General features: G+C 38.9%; 1 protein-coding gene and 1 long non-coding RNA gene across 4 annotated transcripts in view; both read left to right on the forward strand.

The window, feature by feature from the left end:
• LOC126940490 (uncharacterized) overlaps positions 1–13,339 on the forward strand; it is a 247,711-nt gene that overhangs the window by 167,407 nt on the left and 66,965 nt on the right. The window lies entirely within an intron of this gene.
• Positions 1–13,339, forward strand: part of VPS36 (vacuolar protein sorting 36 homolog) — a 36,490-nt gene that overhangs the window by 16,358 nt on the left and 6,793 nt on the right. For all 3 annotated transcript variants that reach the window (XM_050766335.1, XM_050766336.1, XM_050766337.1), the window contains 4 exons: positions 5,297–5,329; positions 5,451–5,528; positions 6,777–6,911; positions 9,059–9,124. In XM_050766335.1, coding sequence (XP_050622292.1) covers positions 5,297–5,329; positions 5,451–5,528; positions 6,777–6,911; positions 9,059–9,124 — 312 coding nt within the window. The remainder of the gene's footprint in view (positions 1–5,296; positions 5,330–5,450; positions 5,529–6,776; positions 6,912–9,058; positions 9,125–13,339) is intronic.

Raw genomic sequence — 13,339 nt, forward strand, 5'->3', positions numbered from 1 at the left:
CATCTTGTACATTTCCTGCCTCAGATCCAGAATCAACCATTTATCTGAGAAACTCTGGTTTCTTTCTTTCTTTTTTTTTTTTTTTTTTTTTTTGAGATAGAGTCTCACTCTGTCGCTTAGGCTAGAATGCAGTGGCACTATCTTGGCTCACTGCAACCTCTGCTTCCTGGGTTCAAGCAATTCTCCTGCCTCTGCCTCCCGAGTAGCTGGGATTACAGGTGCGCACCACTGCGCCCAGCTAATTTTTGTATTTTTAGTAGAGACGGGGTTTCACCATGTTGGTCAGGCTGGTCTTGAACTCCTGACCTCGTGAACCACCTGCCTCGGCCTCCCAAAGTGCTGGGATTATAGGCGTGAGCCACCGCTCCCAGCCCGCTCTGTTTTCTTTTAGTGGGAAATGATATTTCAGAACCACAATCTGCTTGCTAGTAATATTCATCACTATTGGGTTGATCTTTGTTTTTAGGCTTTTTCAATGGACAGAGCTAGAATTTTGTTGTTGTTAATATAAAGTGCCTAACAAGAGCATACTTATCTTTTCTATTCAAATTCAAGATGACACTACCAGATAATTACTAAAACAGTTGAAAAAAAAATGTATATGTGTTTTCCCCATTCTTCATACATTTGAAAAATAGGTGCACTGTGTTTACACCGTCTGAGCATGCAGCCACTGCATACACTCTCCCCTCAGCTCCAGCTCTCATTGACTCTTAGTTTTATAAGTACCTCCATGTTTAGTACCACCAGTCCTCAATGCTGAGCTCTCTGTGGTCGCTTTGGTTGTCTGAAGCTCATTCTGTAATAGATTTTTAAGGAAATGATCATAGGAACAATATTCCCTGTATCTGCCATGTTTGTCTTCCTTATACATGAAGGTCAGTTTTGTTGGATTTAAAATCCTCAGCTCACATTTTCTTTGAGTGTCTTCACTATATTACTTTTTTTTTTTTTTTTTTTTTTTTTTTTGGTCTGGCATGAAGTGTTGCTATCAGAAAGTGATGATAATTTAATTTTTTCCCTTTTTAAAAGACAGTTGCTATTTTTCCTAGATGGGCAAAGGATTTTTAAATTTTACTTTAAAGCCCAGTAATTTTACTAGAATGTGTCTATTAGTCATTGTGAGTTGTTATTCTTAGTTACATGCTGTGCTTTTTCAGTAAATAGTTTCAGGAATTCTTTAATTTCAGGGAAATTTTTCTGTATTATAACTTTCTTTTTTTTTGAGATGGAGTCTCACTCTGTTGCCCACACTGGAGTGCAGTGGCGCAATCTTGGCTCACTACAACCTCTGCCTCCCGGGTTCAAGCAATTCTGCCTCAGCCTCCCAAGTAGCTGGGACTACAGGCACGTGCCACCATACCCAGCTAATTTTTTCTATTTTTTTTTTTTTTTTTTGAGACAGAGTCTCGCTCTGTCACCCAGGCTTGAGTGCAGTGGCGGGATCTTGGCTCACTGCAAGCTCCGCCTCCCGGGTTTACGCCATTCTCCTGCCTCAGCCTCCCAAGTAGCTGGGACTACAGGCGCCCGCCACCTCGCCTGGCTAGTTTTTTTTTTGTATTTTTTAGTAGAGATGGGGTTTCACCATGTTAGCCAGGATGGTCTCGATCTCCTGACCTCGTGATCCGCCCATCTCGGCCTCCCAAAGTGCTGGGATTACAGGCATGAGCCACTGTGCCTGGCCTATAATTTTCAATAATTGCTTTGATTTTTTTTCTTCTGGGACTCCTATTAGCTGTATGTTGCAGTTTCACTGCCTGTCTTCACTATTTGTGACTCTAATGCTTTTCATTTCTTTCCTCATTTCTTTTTTATTTAGAAAGTTTTCCTCTTTTTCACCTTTTTTGAAGGTTTTATCTGTTGTGTTTATTCACTCATGTCTGTCTAGTGTAGCCTTTATTTCTGAAATGATTTTTTTCCTTTTATTTTTAATTCTTTCCTGTCACCTATTTCTGATTTATATTGAACCTTCATAGCTTGTATCATCTTCTTAACATCTTTTAGCTTATTTTGATATAAATTTTGGGAGTGGACCCTCCCATAATTGAAGTAGGCACAATCCTCCCCATTTTAGGCACTGTCCTCAAATTGGCCTGCTTTACTTTCTAGTGAATCCCTTTTGGCTCTCTTGGGGCTCTTGCTTTCTCAGGTCTGTGGGTTACATTGTTGCTTTTCTTTTCTTTCTCCTGCCTAGATCCTGGCATCCTGCAGGTCTTGTGGCTCTTAGTGGTTTGCCCTACCGGCTTGTATCTTGAGGGGTTTTTGCTAGTATCTTACACTTAGTATTGTAGTCTATGTTACCTATGGGGTTTTTGGTTTTAAAATCTAGTTGCCCTGTTTTCATGTTGTGATTTCGAGAGATTCAAAAACTGTGCTGCCATAGCCACCATCTTTTCAGAATCATCTATTCTGAGAAGATTCATAAAATTTCAACATTTTAGCATTAGAAGGGTTCTTATTATTCAGAGAAGAAATTGTCTCAGAGTGAGTGACTAGATTTGGAACGAGGCAGATGAGAACACATGTCTCCTGATTTGCAGGCAGTTTGCTGGTGGCGACAGTGCACCACATCACCACTCTCTTCGCCGCCTAGAAGGTGCTGTCACCATCCTCTTACAGCAGTGTCTGTTGTCATCCTCTTTGCGTCAACACTTTTGGAGATGGCATGGAGCAGTGGGCTGATTTTGCATTATTTGTATTTTTCTTTCTGAATACTGCCATACTAACTGAATGTTATGTTGAAAATAATGTTTTTCTTAATTTATCAAGTAAATTATTTTGTTTCAGTCTAATTTTCTTGGAGTCGCATAGTTCAAAAGATTCTACATAAGCACTGTGCTCCACCATACAGATCATTAATTTATTCAGCAGATCATTCACCATGCAGATCATTAATTTATTCAGCAGATCATTAACCATGCAGATCATTAATTTATTCAGCAGATACTCCTCCCTACTTTGTGCTGGGCCTTGTATCAGAGGCTGGGGATACTGTGGTGATGCACAGACACAGGCAGGCAAAGAGGCATTATCCATGGTGGGAGAAACACCTTGCAAGGAGAACATATAGGGTGCAGCAGGGACGTATAACATGATCCCTAACTTCTGTTGAGGTCATGGAGGGCTTGTTAGCAGCAGGAATATGGAAGTCAAAGGCTGAAAGATGAATAGGCTCTAGCAGATGACCAGCATGGATAAAAAGAACCCAGGAAAAGGGAATGGAATCTGCAAGGCACGTTCAAGAATACTGAAGTGAAAAATCAAGAATATACTGAGTTACTGACGCTAATAGCCAAAGTGATAACTAAAAGTAAGTAAGAAATCATGTTGTAAGTCAGCTTAAGGGGGTACTCCTGGTTTTAAAACAGGTGCTGTTTTTCTCAAATTTGGAGTGGAAATTTGACTATAGGTGTGGTAGAGGGATACAAGGTTCCATAAACTGGCAGATGCAATTATAGAATGGATATATGCATCTCTTTTGCTTTAATTTTTATTGTAGGTAGTTTCTTTACTCATTTTTTGATAGTTGACTAATTCCAAATTTTATAATAATTATAGAAATACAAGTAAGGAAGCTTTTCTCTGTGTTTTATAATCTCAAAATATTTATAGACACTTCTTCTGAGGCACTAAAATATTTACTTTTTTTTATTGCCTATGTGTTAAGTTTACAGGGCTTATTTATGTATTCTTTTTGGACTCTCAACTTAGCATATTTTTTCTACAACAACATAATAATAATAAATACAGTGATTTACTATATACAATATAAATGTGTTATCTTTACTAGTTTACACAGATAAAAAAATCTATTAATATCTTATATATTAAAAGTAAAAACCTAAGTGTGCAAAATGTATGTTTTATTTTTGAAAACTAGGTTGGTGTGTGATTTGCCCTCTATCTAAATGTTAGAATTGACTTGGTTTCAGAGCTGGTGCCCAGAGTTTCTCACAAAGGGTTTCCTGCAGCTGCTGGCTCTAGCTGATAAGAATCCAGTGTTTAAGTCTTTTGTTTATCTAAGGAAATTCCTGTTAGGTGTGTGCACATTCCCCTTTGTTTTCAGTATTAACCTTAGTGAGTTGGCCATAAGAATACGCAACACACTATTCTTTTAGCAAAATCCTTTTGCAGATGGGGGAGGCTTTCCTGCAGATGGGCATAAGCTGGTCAGAGCCACTATTATGTTTCAGACCACCATATGGACTGATATTTCAGTTAATGACAAGCTGCTTAACTGGTTTTAAAAAATAACATCTGTATGCATCAATTAGATAAGATATTCTGCACTGGGAGTATATTTTCAGTAACTTGAAATAATTTATTATAAATATATTTAAATTCAAAGAGGCCTTCGAAGTAGTTTTTTGCTGTAGCAAATTAAACAGTTGATTCTATGTAGATACATTTAGATGGTATTTGAATGTTTTTCTTTTGTGATATCCACCATATCTACAAGCATAATGGGTTTGATAATCAGAGCCTGAGACTTACTGTTTCAGTTAAGTCAGACCTGTGTTAAAGCCAAAATTATTGTGCCCAGATAACTATTCCTGCAGTTGTGTATTGCCATTTTTAACTAGGAATGCTTTGTAGTGCTTTTTATTCTTGACTTCCTATTAGAAAATGATTTTAGAAAAAAAACAGTGACAGTGACAGAATTTACTTTTATCAAATAACAGTAAATAATATTTTCTGAACTACTGTTTATATCACCTTTTGCTTATTTAATCAATAATAATTATTTTCTCTTTGAAAATGAAGTTATTTTGTAGTTTGTTTGGAAAATGTATGGTTTTTTAGCTAAAATGCAATTTTAGAGTAAGGTAGATTTATTATTTATATAAATATTTATTAACAAATTGATATTTGCAAGAAAATTTCAAATTTTTATTTATTTATTTTTATTTTTTATTTTTTTGAGACAGAGTCTTGCTCTGTCCCAGGCTGGAGTGCGGTGGCGCCATCTCAGCTCACTGCAAGCTCCGCCTCCCGGGTTCACACCGTTCTCCTACCTCACCCTCCCGAGTAGCTGGGACTACAGGCGCCTGCCACCACGCCTGGCTAATTTTTTTTGTAAATTTAGTAGAGACGGGGTTTCACCGTGTTTGCCAGGATGGTCTTGATCTCCTGACCTCGTGATCTGCCTGTCTCGGCCTCCCAGGGTGCTGGGATTACAGGTGCGAGCCACCGCGCCCGGCCGAAAATTTCAAATTTTTATGGGGAAAAAGTAGAGGGTGCTTCATTGCTTTAATTATTTAGATGGATTTCAACAAAAATTCATTTCTCATTTCAGGCCTTTGAGGACCTCAGCAAACTAATGATCAAGGTATATATCATTTATGCCTATTAAATTCATACCAATTATGATACAGTTTTTGAAATATATTTTGTAAGCAGACATTTTGGGGACAATATTGCTTTTTCAGTCTTTACTTTTTATTTGCCAGGCTAAAGAAATGGTGGAGTTATCAAAATCAATTGCTAATAAAATTAAAGACAAACAAGGTGACATCACAGAAGATGAGGTAAATAAGTTGCTTTTTTTAAGGCATTTGAAACTAGATAACACAAATAATGCAGGAAGGTTTTTGTGGTTTACATTGTCTTTCTGAATGTACTGTTGTATTTATTATTTATGTTTTATTTATTATTTATTTATTTATGAGACGGAGTCTCGCTCCGTCGCCCAGGCTGGAGTGCAGTGGTGTGATCTCGGCTCACTGCAACCTCTGCCTCCCGGGTTCAAGCAATTCTCCTGCCTCAGCATCCTGAGTAGCTGGGACTACAGGCGTGTGCCACACGCCCGGCTAATTTTTTGTATTTTCAGTAAAGACCGGGTTTCACCGTGTTAGTCAGGATGGTCTTGATCTCCTGACCTGGTGATCTGCCTGCCTTGGCCTCTCAGAGTGCTGAGATTACAGGCGTGAACCACCGCGCCCAGCCTGTTTTATTCCTTTTTTTTTTTTTTTTTTTTTTGGAGACGGAGTCTTGCTCTGTGGCCCAGGCTGGAGTGCAGTGGCCAGATCTCAGCTCACTGAAAGCTCCGCCTGCCGGGTTCACGCCATTCTCCTGCCTCAGCCTCCCAAGTAGCTGGGACTACAGGCGCCCGCCACCTTGCCCGGCTAGTTTTTTTTGTATTTTTTAGTAGAGACGGGGTTTCACCGTGTTAGCCAGGATGGTCTCGATCTCCTGACCTCGTGATCCGCCCGTCTCGGCCTCCCTAAGTGCTGGGATTACAGGCTTGAGCCACCACGCCCGGCCCTGTTTTATTTCTTTTAGGACTTGAGGATATGTGAAAGTGCCAAAGAAAAGTCAACCATAAAAATTATATTAGTTCTATTAGGATTAAAGGCTATTTCAATGCCTTTTTTTAGAGTGTAGAAAACAGAAATACTGAAATGTACAAGGAGTGGCTGTCCTAAGTTTGATGTTTGTTTCATTCAGTTTGTCTACAATCTAATCACAGCTATTTTCCTAAGTTTTCAGTTGTACTATTTGGTTGGCATTAAATATAGCAGAGGCATTTTCTGAATCTCACATCAAACTTGTGAAGTAAACAGAATATGAGAGACCAGCAGAGAAGTAGGAAGGAGAATAATTAGATGTATGCAGGGAACTCCTGGAAATCTGCTCTCTTACAGTTCACAGCACAGAAACACAGTAGAAGGAATGGGGATATGTAGAAATTATTGAGTGGAATTGAATTTGTCATGGAAGAATTTCAAATATGGAGGTGGAGAGACAATTCTGCATTTTCTCCTCTTTTATTATAGACCATCAGGTTTAAATCCTACTTGCTGAGCATGGGAATCGCTAACCCAGTTACCAGAGAAACCTACGGCTCAGGCACACAGTACCACATGCAACTGGCCAAACAGCTGGCTGGAATATTGCAGGTGCCTTTAGAGGTAAAAATTAAACCTATGTGTTTTTTTTAAACTATGTGAAATTAGCCGTATGTCATCAGAAGAGTTAAAAAGAGCATAACTCCTTTCATGATATGGTTATTGTCAACTGACATGTTTTTTTTTTCTTTCAGGTATATTAAATAAGTTTACTGTGCTTATTATTCTTTGTAATTTTCTAATTTGTTTTTAATTTTCATTTTTGACATCTATAACTTTCTAAATCTATTTGATATGAAGTTTTCCTTATTTTTAAAAAGGAAATATATGATCTTTCTCTGAATAGATATATTTCCATACATCTAGTCTTTACTATTTAGTACTATTAATCATTCCATAATCCAGATTCATCTTCTAGTCTGATAGTATTCAGGCAATCAAAAGTTTATTAAAGCACTTGTATTAAAAAAGATTTCAAACCTATGCCAAATAGAATAGTATAATGAATCCTCTGTAGCCATCATCCAGCTTCTTCTGTAAACCAACCTCCACTCAAAATTATATGAAAGCAAATCCCAGACATCACATCACTTTATCTGTAAACATTTCAGTATGTAACTCTAATGATAAAGACTCCTTTAAATACAACTGTAATCCCATTTCATAATCTAAAAAATTAAAATAATTTCTTAATGTTATCTAATATCTAGTGTTCACGTTTTCTTTGCCACCACGGTACCCGGCTAATTTTTTGTATTTTTAGTAGAGACGGGGTTTCACTGTGGTCTCGATCTCCTGACCTTGTGATCTGCCCGCCTCAGCCTACCAAAGTGCTACATTTTCTTTTTTTTTTTTTTCTTGAGACAGAGTCTCACTCTTGTCGCCCAGTCTGGAGCACAGTGGCGCAATCTCAGCTCACTGCAACCTCTGCCTCCTGGGTTCAAGCAATTCTCCTGCCTCAGCCTCCTGAGAGGCTGTAATTACAGGTGCCCACCACCACGCCCGGCTAATTGTTTTATAGTTTTAGTAGAGATGGAGTTTCACCATGTTGGCCAGGCTAGTCTCGAACTCCTGACCTCAGTTGATCCCTCCGCCTTGGCCTCCCAAAGTGCTGGGATTACAGGTGTGAGCCACCGAGTCAGCCTAGTATTCACATTTTCCCTTACAGTTGGTCTGTTTCAATCAGGATTCATTGCAGTTTGTTGATTTGTTTCAAGTTTGTTTGTTTGTTTGTTTTTAATATCATGGGTTATTTCTTCTCTGGCCTCTCTCACCTCCCACCCCACAATGTGTTTCCTGAAGAAATTAGTTGTTTAGATTATAGAGTGTGCTTTTCCTGTCCTGTGTATTTCCTATGAACTGGTATTTATAATAAAGGTTTGTTAGGGTTTTTAAAAATTATTATTGCAAGACTATTTCATAGAGGCTGTTGTGTACTTCCATCAAGAGATACATAATGTCCAATTGTCTTTTTTTAAATTAAAAAAAAATTTTTTGTGATGTTAACAGCCATTGACAGTCATTACCTAGATCTGTTATTTCATTGGAGGTTGCAAAATGGTAATAGTCTTATTTAATTCTATACTTTTTTCATTTATTAGCTGGAGTAAGTTAAAACATTTAAATATATTTTTTGAAACATGGTGTAGAGCCCCTTTTTTCATTTAAGTAAATGTTAAAATGGTAATGAGGCCGGGCATAGTGGCTCATGCCTGTAATCCCAGCACTTTGGGAGGCTAAGGTGAGCAGATCATTTGAGGACAGAAGTTCGAGACCAGCCCAACCAACATGGTGAAACCCTGTCCCTACTAAAAATACAAAAAAATTAGCCAGACGTGGTGGTGCATGCCTGTAGTACCAGCTACTCAGGAGGCTGAGGCAGGAAAATTGCTTGAACCCGGAGGCAGAGGTTGCAGTGAGCCAAGACTGTACTACTGCATTCTGGCCTAGGTGACAGAGAGAAACTCCATCTCAAAAAAATAAAAATAAAAATAAAAAAATAAAGTGGTAATGAATTAAAATGCAAGTATTGAATCTGAACTGCCTTGTGGTATCTGAATAGGTTCTCCTTTGTATAAATAAAGTTTTTTATAAACTTCTTAAAAATTTTTATGATGTCTGATTTCACTGTGATTATGATTTCTGTTAAGAAATGCTAACTGGTGTAATTGTAACATAATACTTTTTTTAAAAATTTCATATTTTAACAGGAACGAGGAGGAATAATGTCACTCACGGAGGTGTACTGCTTAGTAAACCGAGCTCGAGGAATGGAAGTAAGAATAGAAAATTTAAATATTCTTTTAACTAAAGATAGACTTTCTTAATACAAATTCCGAATACAATTTGAGGAAGGGTTGTGAATATCAAAGCTATTTTGAGAAGCACTGTGGTACAGTGAAAAGAATACTGCCCTGGGATCTAGGAGGTAGATTCTTTTCTTGGTTTTGATAGTGATTTGCTTAGTGACCTTCAGTAGCTTACTTAACATCTCTGAGACTCAGTTTTCCTTCTTCTTTTTTTATTTTTATTTTTTGCTATTCAAAACTTTTTCTATTTTTCTTTATAATTGACACAATAATTGTACATATTCATAGGGTACTATATGGTGTTTCAGTGCATGTATACATTGCATAATGATAAAATCAGGGTGTATTAGTCCATTTTCACGCAGCTGATAAAGACATAACTGAGACCGGGCAATTTTTAAAGAATTTTTGAAGAAAGACAAAAGAAAGAGGTTTAATTGGACTCACAGTTCCACATGGCTGGGGAGGCCTCAGAATCATGGCAGAAGGCAAGGAGGAGCAAGTCACATCTTATGTGGATGGTGGCAGGCAAAGAGAGCTTGTGCAGGCAACTCCTGTTTTTAAAACCATCAGATCTCATGAGACACATTCACTATCACCAGAACAGCACAGGAAGGACCCATCCCCATAATTCAATCATCTCCCACCAGGTCCCTCGAACAATACGTGGGAACTGTGGGAGCTACAAGATGAGATTTGGGTGGGGACACAGAACCAAACCATATCACAGGGCAATGAAGATATTCATCACTTTAAACATTTATCATTTCTTTCTGGTAATAACATTAAAAATCCTCTCTTGTCTGTCATATGCAGCCATAAAAAAGAGTGAGATAATTCTTTTGTGGGAACATGGATGGAACTGGCGGCTATTATCCTTAGCAAACTAGTGCAGGAACAGAAAGCCAAATACCCATATTCTCACTTATAAGTGGGAGCTAAATGATGAAAGCTTATGAACACAAAGAAGGAACAATAAACACTGGAATGTACTTGAGGGTAGAGACTAGAGGGAGGGAGAGGAGCAAAACAGATAACTATTGGGTACTGGGCTTAATATTGATACCTAGACAATGAAGTAATCTGCATAGCAAACCCTAGTGACACAAGTTTATCTGTGTAGCATACTTTCACATGTACCCCCTAATCTAAAATAAAACATTTTTCAAAAAACAGATAGTATCAACTTAAGTGTCCATCAGTGATGAAGGGATAAAGAAAATGTCAGATACATACAAATGGAATACAATTCAGTCATAAACAAAGAATGAAATCACATCCTTTGCAGCAACATGGAGAAATTGGAAGTCCTTAGGTTAAGTGAAGGAAGCCAGACACAGAAAGACAAATATTTCTTGTTCTCACTCATGTGGGAGCAAAAAAAAGCTAATCTCACTGAAGTAGAGAATAGATGATAGATATCAGAGACTGGGAAAGGTGTATAGGTAGGAGCGGGGAAAAAGAAAGGTTGGTTAATAGGTACAAACGTACTGTTAGAAGGAATAAATTCTAATGTTCAATAGCAGAGTAGGGAGGCAACAATGTATTGTATATTTCAAAGTAGCTAGAAGGGAGGACTTGAAATGTTCCTAAAACATAGACATGATAAATACTTCAGGTAATAGGTACCCCCAAATACCCTGACTTGATCATTACACATTTTATGCATGTGTATTAATAAAAATAGCCCCTGTACGCCGTAAATATGTAAGATATTATGTATCAATAAAAAGTACTCGGGGCCGGGCATGGTAGTTCACACCTGTAATCCCAGCACTTTGGGAGGCTGAGGCTGGCGGATTGTCTGAGGTCAGGAGTTCGAGACCAGTCTGGCCAACATGGTGAAACCCCATCTCTACTAAAAATACAAAGAAATTATCTGGGCATGGTGGCGTATGCCTGTACTCCCAGCTACTCAGGAGGCTGAGGCAGGAGAATTGCTTAAACCAGGGAGGTAGAGGTTACAGTGAGTCGAGATTGTGCCATTGCACTCTAGCCTGGGGGACAGAGCAAAACTCCATCTCAAAAAAAAAAAGTACCCAGAAACAGAAAAAAAAGGACTACCCTGCATTGTCATTATCTAGTCACTCTGTGTAATATAGCAGCAGAATTCATGCTTCCTGTCTAACTGTAACTTTGTATCTGTTGACCGACCTCTCTCCATCCCCCGCTCCCATCTACCCTCCCCAGCCTCTGGTAGCCACTCTTCTACTCTCTGCTTCTATGAGATCAACTGTTTTAAGATTCTACATGTAAGTGAGATCAAGTGGTGGTGTCTTGCTATGTCTGGCTTATTTCACTTAACGTAATATCCTCCGGGTTCATCCATGTTGCTGCAAATGAAAGGATTTTATTCTGTTTTGTGCTGAATAGTATTTCACTGTATACATGTACCACATTTTTTTTTTTTTTTTTTACCTTTAAAATTTTTGTTTTGTTTTGTATTTTTGAGACAGAGTATCACTCTGTAGAGTGCAGTGGCACAACCTCAGCTCACTGAAATCTCTGCCTCCCGGCTTCAAACAACTCTTGTGCTTCAGCTTCTCAAGTTGCTGGGATTACAGCCGTGTGCCACCACATCAGGAGAATTTTCATACTTTTAGTAGATCGGGGTTTCCCCATGTTGGCCAAACTAGTCTTGAACTCCTGACCTCAGGTGATCTACCCACCTCGGCCTTCCAAACAAAGTGCTGGGATTACAGGCATGAGCCGCCATGCCCGGCCCCCACATTTTTATTTTTTCTTTTTTATGGATACATAATAGTTGTACATATTTATGGGGTACATGTGAAATTTTGATACAAGCATATGTGTAATGACCAAATCAGAGAAATTAGGGGTCTGTCACCTCCAGTATTTATTATTTCTTTGTGTTAGGAACATTCCAATTCCACTTTTGTAGTTACTTTGAAATATACAAAAAAAAAAAAAAAAAAAAAAAGAAATATACAATAGGGCTGGGCGCAGTGGCTCACGCCTGTAATCCCAGCACTTTGGGAGGCTGAGGCAGGCAGATTGCCTGAGGTCAGGAGTTCGAGACCACCCTGGCCAACATGGCGAAACCCCGTCTCTACTAAAAATACAAAAATTAACTGGGCTTGGTGGTAGGCACCTGTAATCCCAGCTACTTGGGAAGCTGAGGCAGGAGACTCCCTTCAACTAGGGAGGTGGAGATTGCAGTGAGCCGAGATCACACCACTGCACTCCAGCCTGGGCGACAGAGCGAGACTGCGTCTCAAAAAATAAATTAATTTAAAAAAAAAGAAATACAATAGATTATTGTTAACTATAGTTGCCCTATTGTACTACTGGATGCTATTGCCTTATTCCCCCCTCTTTTTTTTGAGACGGAGGCTTACTCTTGTCACCCAGCCTGGAGTGCAGTGGCACAACCTCAGCTCACTGCAACCTCCACCTCCCTGGTTCAAGCAATCCTCCTGCCTCAGTGTCCCAAGTAACTCGGAATTACAGGCGACCGCCACCACGCCTGGCTAATTTTTGTATTTTTAGTAGAGACGGGGTTTCTCCATGTTGGCCAGGCTGGTCTCAAACTCCTGACCCCAGGTGATCTACCCGCCTTGGCCTCCCAAAGTGCTGGGATTACAGGCGTGGGCCACTGTGTCTGGCCTCTTATTCCTTCTAATTGTATTTTTGTACCCATTAAACCAACCTTCTTTATCCCTCCTTCCCCACTACTCTTCCCACCCTCTAATGGCCATTTTCCTACTCTCTATCTGCATGAAATCAGTTTGTTTAACTCCCACATATGAGTGAGAACATGTGATATTTGTCTTTCTGTGCTAACTTACTTCACTAAACAATGTCTTCCAGTTCCATCTATGTTGTTGCAAATGATGTTGACTGTTGTGAAGAGTGCTGCGATAAACATAGGAGTACAGATTTCTCTTTGATATACTCCTTTCCTTTCTTTTGGATATATACCCAGCAGTGGGATTGCTGGATCATGTGATAGTTCTATTTCCAGTTTTTTGAGAAATCGCCATAGTGTTTTTCATAGTGACTGTACTAATTTACCTTCCCACCAACAATATGTAAGAGTTCCCCTTTCTCCACATCCTTGCCGGCATTTAGGGAACCAGTTTTCTTACCTTTAATATAAGGGTTTGGACTGAATGAAACTGTTCAGCTCTAATATTTTCTGTTTGTATTGTGATAAATAAA

The sequence above is a fragment of the Macaca thibetana genome, chromosome 17, assembly GCF_024542745.1.
Source record: "Macaca thibetana thibetana isolate TM-01 chromosome 17, ASM2454274v1, whole genome shotgun sequence".
Classification (NCBI taxonomy): Eukaryota; Metazoa; Chordata; class Mammalia; order Primates; family Cercopithecidae; genus Macaca; species Macaca thibetana.